Consider the following 15,832-nt stretch of genomic DNA (forward strand, 5'->3'; position numbering starts at 1 on the left):
ATGATTAAGCACAGCTCAAACATGCTTTCAGGGAATGAGCATACTCCCACTAGAAATCAACAATAACATTCCTGGTGACTTTATGGTCAGAGTCGCTGTTGGTTAAATTAATGAACGCTAAATTCAACCTTAAACAAGTAAAAATAAATATCCAAATACAAAGCCCCTGTATTGTTGATAATTCACATAAGTTTAAACATTACATAGTTTTACTGTTGTTGATGGAGGAAAATTTCTATTTTCAACCCCAAAAATAGGAGTTGTCAAACTATACTTCATTTACCAAAAATTTTAAAAATGCATCAAAATAAATGCCAAAAGGGAAAAATGGGTTTTGTTTATTTAATGACATTTTAATGTCAGAATGCACTTCAAAATCAACATGGCAGAAGATTTCATTTTTTTTTAATAATCTTCTCAAACTGTAAACTGCTGCAATGAAATTTTCAAATATATATTTATAAAAGCTGAAGAAATATGCAGTAACATCTGTTTGCAATGTACTGCTCAGATTGCTACACTTCTAATCAGGTTTGCATCTTGTAGGAGACAATTGTTCTTCACTCAAATGCAAGGCAGGTGGAACATCTTTAATCATATAAGAAGATCCTAATCTTCAAGGAAATTTTCTGTTCTGATGTTCTTTTTCTAGACATCCGATTATAAGAGGATGAATGGCTTGTAACAACTGCAGTAATTACATGCCTTCTGCTGGTTCATCATTTTAGGGGCTGGGGTGGGGGGAGCGGAAGAGTAGGGCATAAGGGCCTTACGCTTTCTTTGAATTGGTAACATACTGCCGCCATCATTTCACAGCAATTTGCCACATGTCAGGCCCCAGGATTACTGGGACATTTCAACTAAATCTGCACTATTTCTTTGACGACAGGCAGAGCAGCAGCTGCTGAACATTGTAATAGATTTATGCTGCTTGCTGCTCTTGTTTTCAAGACGAGAACTGGAAATTAAAACAAACATTTGGTTCTTAGAATGTGTTTTTTCCCCTTCAAAAACACATCTGTGAATAACTTTACACTTGTTACGTCTCTGATGGTTTTTAGTGGCACCTCTCTTGTATCATGCAACATGAGTGGACTTACATAATGCATGATCCTGATGTACTGATTTATTTTAATGATAGTAGAAAACCTACTTCATTATTTACTATTAAAGGATGCCTAGTTATACAGTCTCCAAAGGATGCCTAGTTATACAGTCTCTACTCATCCCCAAAAAGGCAAGGACTGAAAATGACCACACAACAAAATGAGTGACAGGAGTATACTTGAGTCATTTCAAGAGCAAAGCAATCAGCGTTGTCCTGGACCATCAACTTGTCACAGATCATGAATTCCCATTGTAGTAGGAAACTGACAGCCAGAGTTTAATAAAGAAAGATTACTGCAATATAAGCTATGCTTTTTTCCCCGTCAAAGTCTACAATATTAAGTGCGAGGTTTTTTTAAAAAGATTTTTTCCCCCTAAAGTGAATTACTCCATGAACTCACAGATATTCTTACTGTGAAGTGGACCACTGCTTAGTAGCTGATCATTTAGCCAGAGATACTGGCATCAGTTAACTGCATCATCTACCAGGCAACTCAAAAGTACCAAAGTATGTATGTTTTGCATGCAGCTGGAGAACTGTGCAGTCATATTTGATATTTATATAGGGAATCAGGTGTTTTATGCAACTTTGCCCCACTGACTCAACTCTATTCCATATTTCTTCTGTCTAAATTTAAGAGACTTGTGCCTCACATTTACAAATCAAAATCTATAGTAATGTGTGTTATAGTACAAATATGATGGGGAGAAACTTACTACAGGAGTTGCCATGGTCTAAAATCATGCCTATAGATTTAAAATCATGCATCATCCATTATTCTTGATTACCACAGTCTGAGGACTGGGACACTTTCACTATAATTTACCTGTTCAAAATTAAATTTTCAGGGAAAGCTGGTAAAAATATCCATTAGTTTCATTAGAGATGCTTTGCAGTAGTAAAGAAATGAAAACTCTGCTTTTTTAAAAAAAAATTTTACCAAAAGCTAGAAAATACAACTTGATTCAGAGAATAATTCCAGCCCTTGGGAGCCTGAAAATATTTTTTTTTAAAAAGTCTTCAAGTTCCTGGGAATTGTATGGATCCAGTTTAGTTATTCTTAAAAGGCTGAGACCAAAAGGAGACCAAGGCAGTTAACTATCTATCACATTACCATTGAGTACCATTTCTAATAGCAGAAATTTATTTATGGGAATTTTTTTTTTGTTTTTGTTTTTTTAACTAAAACACTCTACCAGAAGTTAACATACAAAGGACCAATTCGTTGGTAGGACTCAGAACTCTTTCGTAAGCTGTACCAAACTGTGCCAGCCATCACAAGACATTATAAACTGCTTTGAGATTTGACAGATTGTGGTGTAGATAAGCTGTCAAGAATTTAGGGGAAAAATAACTGTCACCTTGTAAAGAAAAGACGTTCGTTCAGGCTTCTGTATTTGCTAAATAGCACTGATTCATGTCCAATACCTCAACAAATTGCCCTTGAAGAAATTAACCTAATAAAGCCACTTTTGAAAGCTGTGTTTATAGTACCCACATGAGGTTTAGTGGGGAGGGTCCCCCCAGGATTAACATAACACAACACTAAAACTATTTACAAAGCTAAATTTTATTTTAAGGGGCGAAGCTGAAGCTATGGACACAGAGAGGTTCCGACCCGCACCAAGCAGCGGTGAGAAGGAACTGGAGAGGCGGTCAGTCTGCCCTGCCCTTTATCCCCTCAGTCAGAGGCACAAGGTGAGCCTGGGAGCATGCACGGATCAATGGACACTACTTTCAAATTCTCTGGCTCCAGACACACTGTGAGAGTGTGTAACCCGCAGTGGAATACAATAGGGACCATCACGCGAAGAACATTGACATTTGTTGCAGTTTTTTTCCCCAGTAAAAGACTCCAACATATGCCAGGCCTCCCAGTCTGCTGTGGTGTAAGAATTTTTACAACCAACAGCTAGAGAAGATCTTTTGTAAGTCTCCTCTTACTTTTCAGCCTTAACTGATCCAGGATTGTAAATATTTTTTTTTAAATGGAGATACCTTTTTGTAAGTTTTATAAATGGCAAAAGTCAATAGTGAGGGTATATAGTTTTTCTCTCTAGATCTCCGCAGCTCTTCCATTTCCTGGACTCAAGTTTATCCTAAATATGTAAATGGAAAAAAGTGGGGGGGTTTTCATTATATGATTTAGTAAATTCAATTTAATTATCTGAAGGTTATAGGCACAGCAGGCTGAGAAGCAGTAGCAGAGTAAAAGCATCAAAAAGTTGTGTCAGAAGTTAAGGGACTATTAAAAGTTTCCAGACCTAAAAAGTATCTCAGTGCAGGATACCTTTGCTTGCTGAGTATATCAAGATCAGGAAAGTAAAACAGCGATGTTGATTTGGGTGGCCACCACACAAAGTTGATTTGGGTGGCCACCACACATTTCTTTCCTTATTTCACATTAATTCAGCCTTGCCTATATGGCAAAGAGTCTTTGCAGATACTGCATAATGCAAATCCTAGAGTCTCTAGTTCTATGAAGAACACACAGTCCATAGGACAGGTTTAAGAGACCTGAGAAATGCTAGAACTCTTTAGAGCAGGGTGATTGAAGGTGGTAATTTAGTGCTTGCTGAGCAGATATAATGGAAGAAAACTCAGAAAATGTAATAATGTGAGCAGAACCAGTTTAAGGCAGTCTGACAAGGAAAAAGTTGATAGAGAATGAGAACAGAACAGCCTAGCTCTTGATGAGTACCACAGAGAACAGAATGCCAAATATTATTCTGTTCACACCTGGTTATGCATGGTCAGAAAGGGCCTAAGTCACACAAGGAGATTCACAGAAATGCGAAGTGAAAGAAGAAAAGGGAATGTGGCTGCAAAAAAAAAAAAAAGTAGACAAGACTGAAGACAAAGTGAAATCTGAGCATATTAGAGGAACCATTACTGTGGATATGGACAGTCAGAAAAATCACAAGAAGAGGGCATTTTTAACTCAACATACCCACAACTTTGAGCATCTTTAAGTCACACCTTATTTTACTCATTGCTGGCTCCACAGTAGTACAAAGTAACAAAAGCTTTTTTTTTAAATGTTATGGAGGAGTGCCCTAGATTCTATTCTACCTCATGCCTTAAAATTGTCAATGAAGTTCTTGTTGCAGAATTTTTAGTAACTGGCAAGTTAGTAAGCGACAGAGCACAACTTGGTTTATAGATCCCAGAGTTCACAGTACAGTCAGAAAATCTGTCTCTATAAAGAAAAAGTTATACAGAGTCTCAGTGTCATAAGTGTGACTGTAACCAGACAAAGCTAAGCTCTTTATCCCTCTGCTGTTGCACCTGGAGGTTCTAATAAAACAGAGGAACCAACAACAAAAATAAAAGACAAAGGTTGGTGGCTGAAAACAATAGAGGAAAGTAGCAATACTCGTGTGACCTAAATGACTAATTTCCTTAATAGAATTAGATTTTTTTTTTTAACTGACACGGTTGTATCAAATCCAATAGATCATGCATATGCAATTTTTGAAATGTAAAATGTATCAATGCATTTGGGTGCTAGGTTAGATTTAAACTTCAAAACATTCACGATAACATTAGAAAAGTTGTCCTCTATTCAATCTTCAACCACAAGGCTGATGATTCCAATTTGCACTGGTTTGGTCATATAACTGAAAAAGCTTCCTTTGAGAGAGACAGAGAGAGAAAGAGAGAGAGACTGAGATTTAAATAAGAGGTAGTGATGTTACATATGTAACTTGCCTGGGTGAGAAATGAAAGGTACAGAACCAAAGGGATCTTCAGAAGGATGGTTCTGTGGAGCAGAATGTGGCTCCACATTCTTATCTGAGGATGCTCTCCTCTCCACGAGCCTGTCTGCAAAAATAAATAAAACAGAACAAAAAATAAAATAAAATAAAAATGGCAGTTCTCATGCCAAATTAATGATACGTTTAATAGATTTGTGTTTGTTTCAGATCCTCTCCTTGTACCTTGACATCTATCCCATTTTTGAAGGCCTTCATCTGCAAGAGTTCATTCTTGTTTTACTTCTCCACTCCCACCCCGAAGTAAATTGTGGCAGATGATGAAAATGTATTATAACCAAAAAACAATATAGTCAAACTTACTCTGAGCAGTGCTTGTAAGAGACTAATTTTCATTCTGTTCCATTTAGGTTCTAATATCACAAAAAACACCATGGTATCCAAAGACTTAAGTCAGATGCCTTGTGTTACATTTTTATTTTTTATGTCTAAAATCAGTTAAAAAAAAAATTCACCAACTTCCCTAAAGGTAAAGCTTTTCTGCTAGAACCACAATGAAGGACATAAATTAGTAATCCCACCAGCATCCCTTTTAAATTATGGGATTGTACTCATGATTGCAATACCAGTTTCTGAGTTTCACCAAATCCAAACAATTATAGTTATGCTTTGTATAGTTATGCTTTATTCTCTAGAGTTCTGGTCCGTGCAATGTGTTTTAGAATCGGATACATACAGTATTCAACATTACAAGAATAATGCAACAAAAAATTGGGAATGTAGTCTCCTCATTTATTGCAGCCTAGTGTTCCAAGGGTCATCAGTGATAAGACAAGAAAGTAACCCAAGTAACTGGAATTCTGTGAGCAGATCTATTGTGGTGCACTATTGCTCAAGAGTCTTGGAACCATTTCAAAGCAGTTACCCAACAGTACACAAACTGATAGTCATAGCTGAGCATTCTGTGGGTATAAAAGGCCCATATCCTCAATTGTCCACAGCGTCTCTCCATCTGGCTAAACTCCAATTTTTGATTCAAAGGAACAAGGGATGGAGGGCAGGTGAGCAAGGATCTGCAGAAACTATATATTCAGATAAAGAAAGAAAAGTTACCAGTAACCAGAGTTAATATAATTATCCTTGTGGTATTCCATTGTAGATTAACAAGTAGTTGCAATTCCCAGGTGGATGAGCAATGAGTGTTTAATTGGACAGATATTGGATAAATGATTTGACAGAGTGAGCATATTGTCTAGCTCCAGCATTTTGAGAGAGTATTACTGAGCCAGATACAAACTGAAAGCATTATAAATCTGATGGAGGCAAGATAAAGAGGTGGCCACGGCTCTTCTAAAATGGGTCATAAGTCCTTCTGGCAAATTCCCACACAAGAGTTGCAGAAGGTGGTGGTTCAACTGTGTTGATTACAGGTGTGTCACTTATAGCAGTACCCAGTCTCAAGACTTCATATGGATCTCTGTGTAGGGGAAGGAGATGGTGGCAACATCACTGTGTCATACCTGAGTAGGTTCTTGAGTCATATGTGCACTCAACTTGCTCTCAGTTGCACCTGCTCATCTGTGCACCAGGTCCCGCAAGGTGCCAGTGTGTGTGTGCGCGCATCTATCAGATTGTTGTATTAAAAGCCTGTCAATTTCTGCTCTGTTACGGCACATCCTGAACATCTGAGTCATGAAAGACTTCAAGTAGCTCCTGGTCAGTTTAAGTTTCAAAAATGGCATTCTGCAGAGGCCATAGTAATAAGCACTGTCAAATTAAAGCATAGTACAAGACAGGTGTGTGGGAGGCTTTAAAAAGCATTGTTTCCTCCCACCATCATACCCATATGCATGGGGCCAGTCTGAGGAATTTGATTAGTTGTCCTTTTGCATATACTCTACTGATACGGCCTAAAATTAACTGTTTAACTCTTACACTTTGCCTCTCTGCCCATGATGATCAGATGACCTCCAATTTTTTCCATTTCTCCCACAGCCATCTTCACATTTGTTCCTACATGACCCTTATACAGGTAACATCTTCTCTGATCTGGTCTGTATGGACCTTTCTTCAAAGCGCCAATTAAATGAACTGACTATTCACTGAGAGTCTGGGGACCAGCTGGAGATAGCTGATGGGGGGGGGGGGGGGGAGTATTTTTCTCAACCTTTTGTTTGCTGCTTGTTTTAGGCTGTGAGGTCATCAGGACAAGGACTGCCTCTTACTGCATATCTGGACAGAGCCTACTGCATTGTGGCCACTACCATAATACAAGTTTATGTAAAATGTGCATGTGGGAGGCTTTAGGTATCATCATCCCTAGTCTCCCGCTGTAGGCAAAATGGAGACACCTATTTTTCCACAGAAAAGACCTCAGAATATGGATGAGAAGGAGGCAGACTGATGGGGAGAAGGTTTTCAGACAGCTAGATTCCAAATAAAGAGTTGGGATTCTTAGCTCTCTGGGAACTTCAGCTGATTCAGAAGATGAAGCTAATGGGATCCAGGACCGCTTTCACTGACTTGGCACTCCTTGCATTCCACACCCTGAAACTGCCCCTATTGAATTGTTTCTGCTGAGGCTGGTTTTCAGTCTGTGTACCATTACAGTTATACTGCTGCTAGTAGCAAAAAATGAGTAAGCCTTCCTTCTCAATTGATCTACCTTTGGTGTTGATGGGTAGGTCTACACTTACCGCTGGACCCGGAGGTAAGCAATCGATCCTCTGGGATCGATTTATTGCGTCTTGTCTAGACGCGATAAATCGATCCCGGAAGTGCTCGCCGTTGACGCCGGTACTCCAGCTCGGCGAGAGGAGTACGCGGCATCGACGGGGGAGCCTGCCTGCCGTGTCTGGACCCGCGGTAAGTTCGAACTAAGGTACTTCGAATTCAGCTACGTTATTAACGTAGCTGAAGTTGCATACCTTAGTTCGAAGTGGGGGGGTTAATGTGGACCAGGCCGATGTGTCAGTGACTTGCCTCCCTTTGATTTGTAAATTTACGATTAACAACAAGGAGCCCAAGGAAGGAAGGAAGGAAGGAAGGAAGGGTGAGGAAGAAGATTAAATCTTGCTGTGATTTAAGAGTTTGTCCAGTTTCCTGATTAAGGCCAGGGCAGAAGCAGGCTGACTCCATAGTTTCTTGATGCTCAAAAGGACCCTCGACATATGGAGCAAGCAAGATTACTTTGCATGTGATAGCCTGGAACTGAGGGATAAAAAGCTTGCATGAGCTTTCCTTGAGTGTCAATGATTAAGACAATCAAGCACTGGTTAATTTGCTTAAGACATGGAGTGGATGGTTCCTCAACACAGTTGGAGATAAAATAAATTGAGGGCAGTTGGGCCTTCTATACATTTCTCTAGCATGCTTGCAACCCTAGGTCCATATGCACACTTGTTTGAAGTGATTTGGGGTCTCAAAAATATGATTCAGAATGGATCTGAAGAGGAATTCTATTTAGGAGAACAGACAGTTTTCAGTCCCAAACCCATAGGTTCCAGTTTAAGAGTACTGGAGCTTAGAAAGCAATAACTCAGCAATAGTAAAAATTTCCAATTTGGGAAAGCATGTTTTATTTATTTATTTACACTAGGAACAAAATATTCAGCAAAGACTTCAGTAGCCAAGATAACAGAAAAACATAGTGAGCCGAGATGACCGTTTACTATTGTTACCCATATTCCAGTGAGTGTTTTACTTTGGCTCCAAAGTGTAGTACTACAACTGAGTGTTTAGTCAGTAAAGAAACCATTTAGTCATAAATGCAATTCTATAATTTTCAGAAACCCATTACAATCACCCATGTTTGGCCTTTGCAGCTTCATTGAAATCTTTAAAACCACGACCACAGAAAAGGAAACCATGCAGAAAAAAAGCCAATAGCTAATGGAATAGCTAATTTTGAAAAAAAATGTTTTTACTCAAAGGAGTTCTCACTCAGCTTCATCTACTGGTTAATTGTCAAGTGACTGCCTCTGTGAAAGTCAGAGCTCTTCCACAGCATATATAAAATATCAAGTTTATTCATTTCTCCTGCAGTGAACATGGAGAACAAAAAGTTTAACCATCATAGCATCAAGAACTTTAGTTCTCTGTGCATACTCTACTATGTACACAGATAATGGTTTAACAAGTTTATAGGAGAGATTGTATAGCAGAATGTGCCCACATTAAGATGAAGATGCTGATAGCTGCAGATAAATCATATACCCTAAAAACCTTGACTTTTGAGATCCAAAAAGGAGAACCTAGGAAACTTGTTTAATTAATAGTGTATAATGGTGAACAAAACTTTAAATATTTTTAATTTATATGTAAATTGTGACATAACAAATTAGGCTTTTAGAAAGAAAAAAAACAAGGGTCAACATTTTGTGATCTGCCAGTCCAGTGAAACTGAAAGCAAATGGAAAAGTTTATTTCAAAAGACTATATAATAGCTTATAATGTGTCAATTATTGGGCTAAGTAGTATAGCAATTAAATTTTCTTCTCTGGATTCTCATTCTTCTGTCCTTATTCCCTTAGATTGAAAAAGCAAAAATAAAACTAGAAAATTTACACATTCTGTGATAAACAGTGGCTCTCTCTTGTAAAAACTGATGTCCTCTCCTGTAGAAAGGAATTTGGTGATTTTATGAAAAGAGCAGATATATATTTAAATACATGTGCACAATGTCAAAAACATTTTAGCAAGTATAATCTCATTAATGTACAATGAAATAACTAAAAACAGAATTATGTAAATTATCTCTGTAGAGGTGTATGCCTCTACATTTACCACTTTTGCCATTTTAACTGTATAGTGGTCAACATTTGTGCACTGATTTTAGAAGATTACTATAGGTATTACAGAACATACATTTAGAACAAGACTGCTACTGTCAACACTCAAAATCCATAGGCTAAAATATAATGGAAGTATTTAATCTATTTTGTCTACTATTGCCTTAATATCAGGCATCTCTTTTGTGACAGGACATCAATAACTACAATGAGAAATTCATTAAGGAAATCCTCATTGTCAGAGTGAAGACTGTGGAAATTTGTGACCTATACTAGGGCTTTCCATTGAGGCTTTTAAACTGGACTCAAGCCAAAGGTGAGGAAGAAAAACGATTGCACTTCATGCAGTATACTAAACCAGTCTGCCACCTAGTGTATTATTTGTCAAACCACAGGAAGTTATGTCTCAACATTTTCCTAGGCAGCGCTGTCATGTGGTTAAAAAAAATACTGAGTCAGGAAAGCTGAGGTTCTAGTCTTGGCTCTAAAAACCTCATTGAAGGACCTGGTGCAAACCTCTTAACCCTATCTATAAATGGAGTTATTACCTAGTTCAGAAATATAATGTAATATTAGTTGATGTTTGAAAAAAAATTTTTTAAATATACAATGCTACATAAAAGCTAAGTACTAAATACTGAGTAAATGGAACACTGCTCAGGTACTTAATTTTACAGACATGTGAAGTGCTAGTGGATTACTGATCATATCATGAGCTTCTTGTACAACAGTCAAGTCACTTTACAGGCTAGGGTAGGGGAAAAGCAAGATACGCCAGCACTCATCGTTTGTTTAGTCAGTTACACTAGCAGGGTATAATACAAACATTGGACAATGGAAGTAACCAGTAACTGTTAATGGAGAATCAGCAGAGAACATACAAGAGATTGTAGAGTACAAGACATCATTAGTTTATTTTCTTCATACAATTCTCTTGCACAAGCTCAGTATACTTGAGGAAATAAGGAATAACTCAAACAAAAGTTGGCATTCAGATAACATGAAGTCTAATGTCTACTATGCTCTAACTTTTACTACATATTCCCCCCGACTTAACAGTAAAGAGCAAAAGAGGAGAGAAAATTGTGTGGTTTCAAGCACTCCCATTTTTACAAGGACTGCGTTCCAAGAAACATTATATTAAGGCAAGCATTATATATAATGAACGCAATATTAACAGGAGCCATCAACCATGTAAAAATTGTTATAATTCTTGTCATTTTTACAATAATTCTTCCTTTTTATGCCATCACTTTACAGTCCCATCTTGCACTAAAGCAATTGTTGGCCATGGCTATACTAGCGAGCTGTACCGATGCAGCTGTGCGGTCGCTCGTGCAGCTGCTCTATGCTGACGGGAGAGAGCTCTCCCGTCAACATAATTAAACTACCTCCAACGAGCAGTGGTCACTATGTCGATGGGAGAAGGTCTCCCGCTGACATAGTGCTGTCCACAACAGCGCTTCTGTCAGTGTACTTATGTCGCTCTACGGTGTGTTTTTTTCACACACCTGAGCAACATAAGCTACACCGACAAAAGTGCTAGTGTAGACGTAGCTCTAGTCGACAGACTGTACAATAATCTTAGTCAACTATTCTTTGTATTCTCCTTAATCTTGCACTGAGAATACCACCAGTTATCTCACTACATAGCATCATAAGCTCTCTATCAGGTGTATATAAAGGCATTACATAACTTCAGGGTCTCTGAGATAACGGTGTTAGAATTTCCTGATGAGATAACCTTATGCAAAGTTCACTAGCATTTACAGGAAGAAATCAACCTCCTAGAACCTTCAAAGAAAGCGGCTTTGCATGAAAATAGCATTACTTTAGGATTTCTATTTTGCTGGAATTCTAGAATATGATCACACTGTATGAAGAAAAAATTTAAAATCTTAATCTCTGACAATCTTATTTTCCCTTCTTAGAATCTAAGTTGTCAATTTTTCTATATCTTTCACCAAACTGAACAGAACTTTGGGTATGCCAAATATAGCCAGCCATTCTCAGTAAGCACATTTGCTGGATGGCAGCTAGTACATTAGTCATGAAGCCACTTAAAATATTTTTCTGGTCAGTATATTTTATTTTCCTTACATCTATTGGAAACGTGGCTCAAGAATACTCAGTGAAGCCAGATGCAGGACATACTCAGGACATTTAGCATAATTATGGTCAGCAAAGTGGTTAGGAATTATGAGAATGGGCAGTGCTATGCTGACCTTTCACTTTTAAACAAACATTCTCCTGTTGAGTATTATTTTGATTTCCAAATCTTCTAAGGCTCCTTTTGAAGGAACTATGCTTAAGATTTTCAACAATTACTGGAAAGACAATAGTTTCAAGTTCCAATTTTTTTTTTTTTTTTTTAAAAGAATGGTTATTTTCAACTAGAACAATCTTCATTTCCCAACATTAACAAGAGCAACTTTTTTGTTCTACTGGAAATAATTCATTTTTGCAATGCTACTTTGACATCTCTTAGAAAAGTGGTACAAATAAACCACATTTGTGCAACACTACGATAAGTTTTCGGTTCTGCCCTATTTATTTTAGGCTGACTTCTTGAAGCTAAATGGTAGAAAAACGATTTCATGTATGTTCTTTAATACTCTTACGTTCACTTTGCTTGTTCGCATTCCATAGTCTCATAGCAAGCTTACAAAAAACAAACAAACAAACAGTCACTTGGAAAAATTAAGCCACCAGAAATGTGAAAGAAGCTAGCTCTGTTAAAATTATAGTTTCTTTTTCCATTAATTCCCCACTAGCTATTTTGTTGCATTTTTACTCCAGAGAAATCTGATCCTAGCTGTCAAATGATTATATCTGTAACTTTGACGTCAATATCATGTTTTGCTACATGCTACAGGTCTTTTTAAAAAACAGATCTAGTCTTCCTTAACAAAATTAGATTTGAAAATAGTATCGTGATGAATACCAACAAGTTGCCTAAAGAAAGGGATTTCAAGTAAAAACATTGAGATAGCGGACTTAAAGAGGAAAAAAGTTTATTCAACTATTGCCATGTCAGAACAATAAAGCAGCCCTTACATGTAGCCACTCATCAAAGGACATTACAAAACATTAACATAATGTAATAGACCAATTTTTCTTTCAGGCATTTTCAAAGGGCATTTCAGACCAACAGAACCTTCTGTTCTGGTGTGCAAGAAAACAGAGCTGCAAATGGAATAATGCAAGCAGCTAAATTGTCTCATTTATCTGAACACCATACTACTGATAGTTCGAATTCTTGACAATCAAGGAGATGAGAAATATTTAAGAGTTAAAGATTATAACAATAGCTGCTAATGCTAAACAGTGAATTTCCACTGCACACAACATTTTCCAAATGGAAAGAAAAGTGAAAAGGCGGACCTAGTTATGCCCTCAAATGCTCAGAAAGAATTTTCTGTACAACAGACTGCATGGCCCTTAAAAAGGACAGTCTTTGGCACTGTTGAGTGTACCTACAGAGCCCTTATTTACTGTGAAGCGAAATAAGCCTTCAAGCGTCCCTTACTTGATCTCAGAAGGTCAAATTCTCTGTCCAGTAGCTCCTCCTCTGTTAGCTTGGAGAAATTGTCCTCTCCAAATGGGTTCCAGCCTGACATATCAGGTGGGTTACTGATGTTCTGCTTTGGGTAACTGGAAACGGCCTCTGCATCAGGAACGACTGAGCTGTGAAGTCAATTTGGGGAAGCAGATAAAGAAACATTACAGCCTATTGATGTAAAATTAAGCATATCAGAATTTCGTCATTTCAGAGGTCTTTGAATATTTGTTCTTACACACAATGTGACAGCTTCCCAGTGAGATAGTTTAGCAATAATTTAGAGTTTTGTTCCACATTATATTGTTGTATGTAATTCACTTCAACTTGTGTTTTACTTTATGGGTTTTTTCCTCCATTCATTCTAAGCATGGCCAAATCGTAAACAGCTTCTAATGTAAATGTGACCTGAAATAGGAAAGGTGGTGTATCTATTTGTTTCTGTATTATATTTAAAAATAGCCAAAATGTTTATTTCTGGTTTTTTAGGAGGGAGTGAGGAAAGGAAAATATTGAGAATGTCAAAATCTGTTTTGCTGTTGGGTTTTTTTTTTTTTTTTTTTTTTTGGAGAAAATGTATCTGTAGATTGGGAGCTGCTGGTCCTTAATTGAAGGGATGGGGCTATTGACTAAAAGGTTCCCCTCCACCACTTATTTATAGAGTTCACTAAGTTAAATAAGTGTTAACAAGAAAAAATAATTTTAAACAAAACAGTCACTTTCTCTTTAATCACATTTTTCTTTTCTTAGAATCTTAATACCATCGGTTCTTTGGTTTTCATTAAAAATAAGGGAAGAAAGGAGAGAGATATAACAGGTCAACTTCTAATGAATGTGGTTTTTAAAACTTTTCAGGCCTTTATATATCTCAGCAGCAAAAAAAGAGGCATAAACCCATTTCCTTTGGAGCTCACTTTCAAGGAACAAAGAAGAATGACTAGAATGTGAATGTCCAAGGGAATGTTTACACTAGAAACACTACAGTGGCACACCTACAGTGCTGCAGCTGCACCACTATAGTTCTGTAGCATACACAGACACTACCACGATGGAAGAGGTTCTTAAACCTACCTCTCAGAGGCCATAGTTATGTCAATGGTGTCTACACTGGGGCTTACGTTGGTTTAACTACGTCACACAGGGCATGACATTTTTCACAGTTAAAGCAGACATAACTTTACAGTGTAGACCAGGCCTAACTAGAAATGTAAATATACGTTCATTCTTTCCATTTCTTATTAACTGGAAACATACAAACATCTCCTAACCCCTTCTATGTGCCCACCCCTCCAGCTTTTGCAATTTGTATAAAAATCATGATCCCATATCCAATGCAGGCTGAAAAAATTCAACTCAAATTTTAAAATTAAAAAGCTAAGAGAAAAAATGGTGATAACCCAATTCCCTTTGGGGGTGGGAATATCACCGGCAAAAGCAGCCAAAACAGTAACAAACTACAGTCTTTGGCTTTAGATGAAGACTTAGGACAATGAGACCAACGGACGTGGCCTGCCACCAGGAGGCAGGCAAAACCCAATTATCCATGGACGGTTACCTAGGAATTATGGGAAAGATCTAAACTCTGACTGAATTCATACTAAAAAGCACGATGTACTTAGGAGCCTTGTCTGAATGTTTGGAGAAGGAGCGATTACTTCCTTACAATAATGCTGAGTTCAAAATGTTTTGTCCCTATGGGTGCTCCACATAGGATCATAGAATCATAGACTATCAGGGTTGGAAGGGACCTCAGGAGGTCATCTAGTCCAACCCCCTGCTCAAAGCAGGACCAATCCCCAGACAGATTTTTGCCCCAGATCCCTAAATGGCCCCCTCAAGGATTGAACTCACAACCCTGGGTTTAGCAGGCCAATCCTCAAACCACTGAGCTATCCCTCTCCCCCAAATGTGTGCACGCTCACACGCTCTCAATCAGAGACTGCCAAATAGTGTCTGCGGGCCCGTGCCTGCACAGAGCAGTGCCTTATGCTTCAAATGAGGGGATAAAAGGAGGCGCAAGCCCACTGCAACTCAGTTCCTTCTCGAAACTCCACAGTAGACGGGAAGGAGGGCAAGAGGTGAAGCACCCATAGGGACAAGCAGTAACAATGAAGTGATGCGTGGTAAGGGAGTAAATCCAAGACAGTTCAAATGATTGCATCACCAAAGGCGGTGTCATCGCTAGAAGCAGGTAAAATGGCATAATACTGGTCAAAAGTAGGGAAAGATGACTAAGTTGCAGTTCTGCAGATTTCTGTTATAGGAACGTCCTTCAGTAGAGCTATAGATCCAGACTGCACTCTAGTGGAACAAGTTGTTACTTGTGTTAGGAGTCATCTGAGGTGCAGCCTCATGTGGGTAATCACAAATACAGAAGCAGACATGTGACCCAATAGCTCTACACAAGGCTTTAAGGTGGTTTGTGGGCTGAACTGCAGTGTTGAGATTAACTGGATAGGATAGAAAATCTTTCCTTGGGTAGATAGGCTCTTGCTATTGTGGAGTCTAAAGTGGCCCCTATAAAATCTATTTTTTGAACCAGAAATAGTATAGATTTCCTATGATGGCTCAGAGATTACAATAAGGTTAATGCCTTGCCCACTGATGACTGGACCTCCTCGGGTGACCTGCCTTAGAGCAGCCAGTTGTCCAAGTACAG

At 38.2% G+C, this 15,832-nt stretch overlaps 1 protein-coding gene across 1 annotated transcript in view; it reads right to left on the reverse strand.

Annotated features, from left to right (window-relative positions):
- BMP2K (BMP2 inducible kinase) overlaps positions 1-15,832 on the reverse strand; it is a 105,674-nt gene that overhangs the window by 14,659 nt on the left and 75,183 nt on the right. Inside the window, exons 14-15 of the mRNA XM_024199916.3 lie at positions 13,144-13,301; positions 4,820-4,933 (exon numbers count right to left, since the gene is read on the reverse strand). Coding sequence (XP_024055684.2) covers positions 4,820-4,933; positions 13,144-13,301 — 272 coding nt within the window. The remainder of the gene's footprint in view (positions 1-4,819; positions 4,934-13,143; positions 13,302-15,832) is intronic.

Source organism: Terrapene carolina, unplaced genomic scaffold (genome assembly GCF_002925995.2).
Source record: "Terrapene carolina triunguis isolate 2854851 unplaced genomic scaffold, T_m_triunguis-2.0 Scaffold136, whole genome shotgun sequence".
In the NCBI taxonomy this organism is placed as follows: Eukaryota; Metazoa; Chordata; order Testudines; family Emydidae; genus Terrapene; species Terrapene triunguis.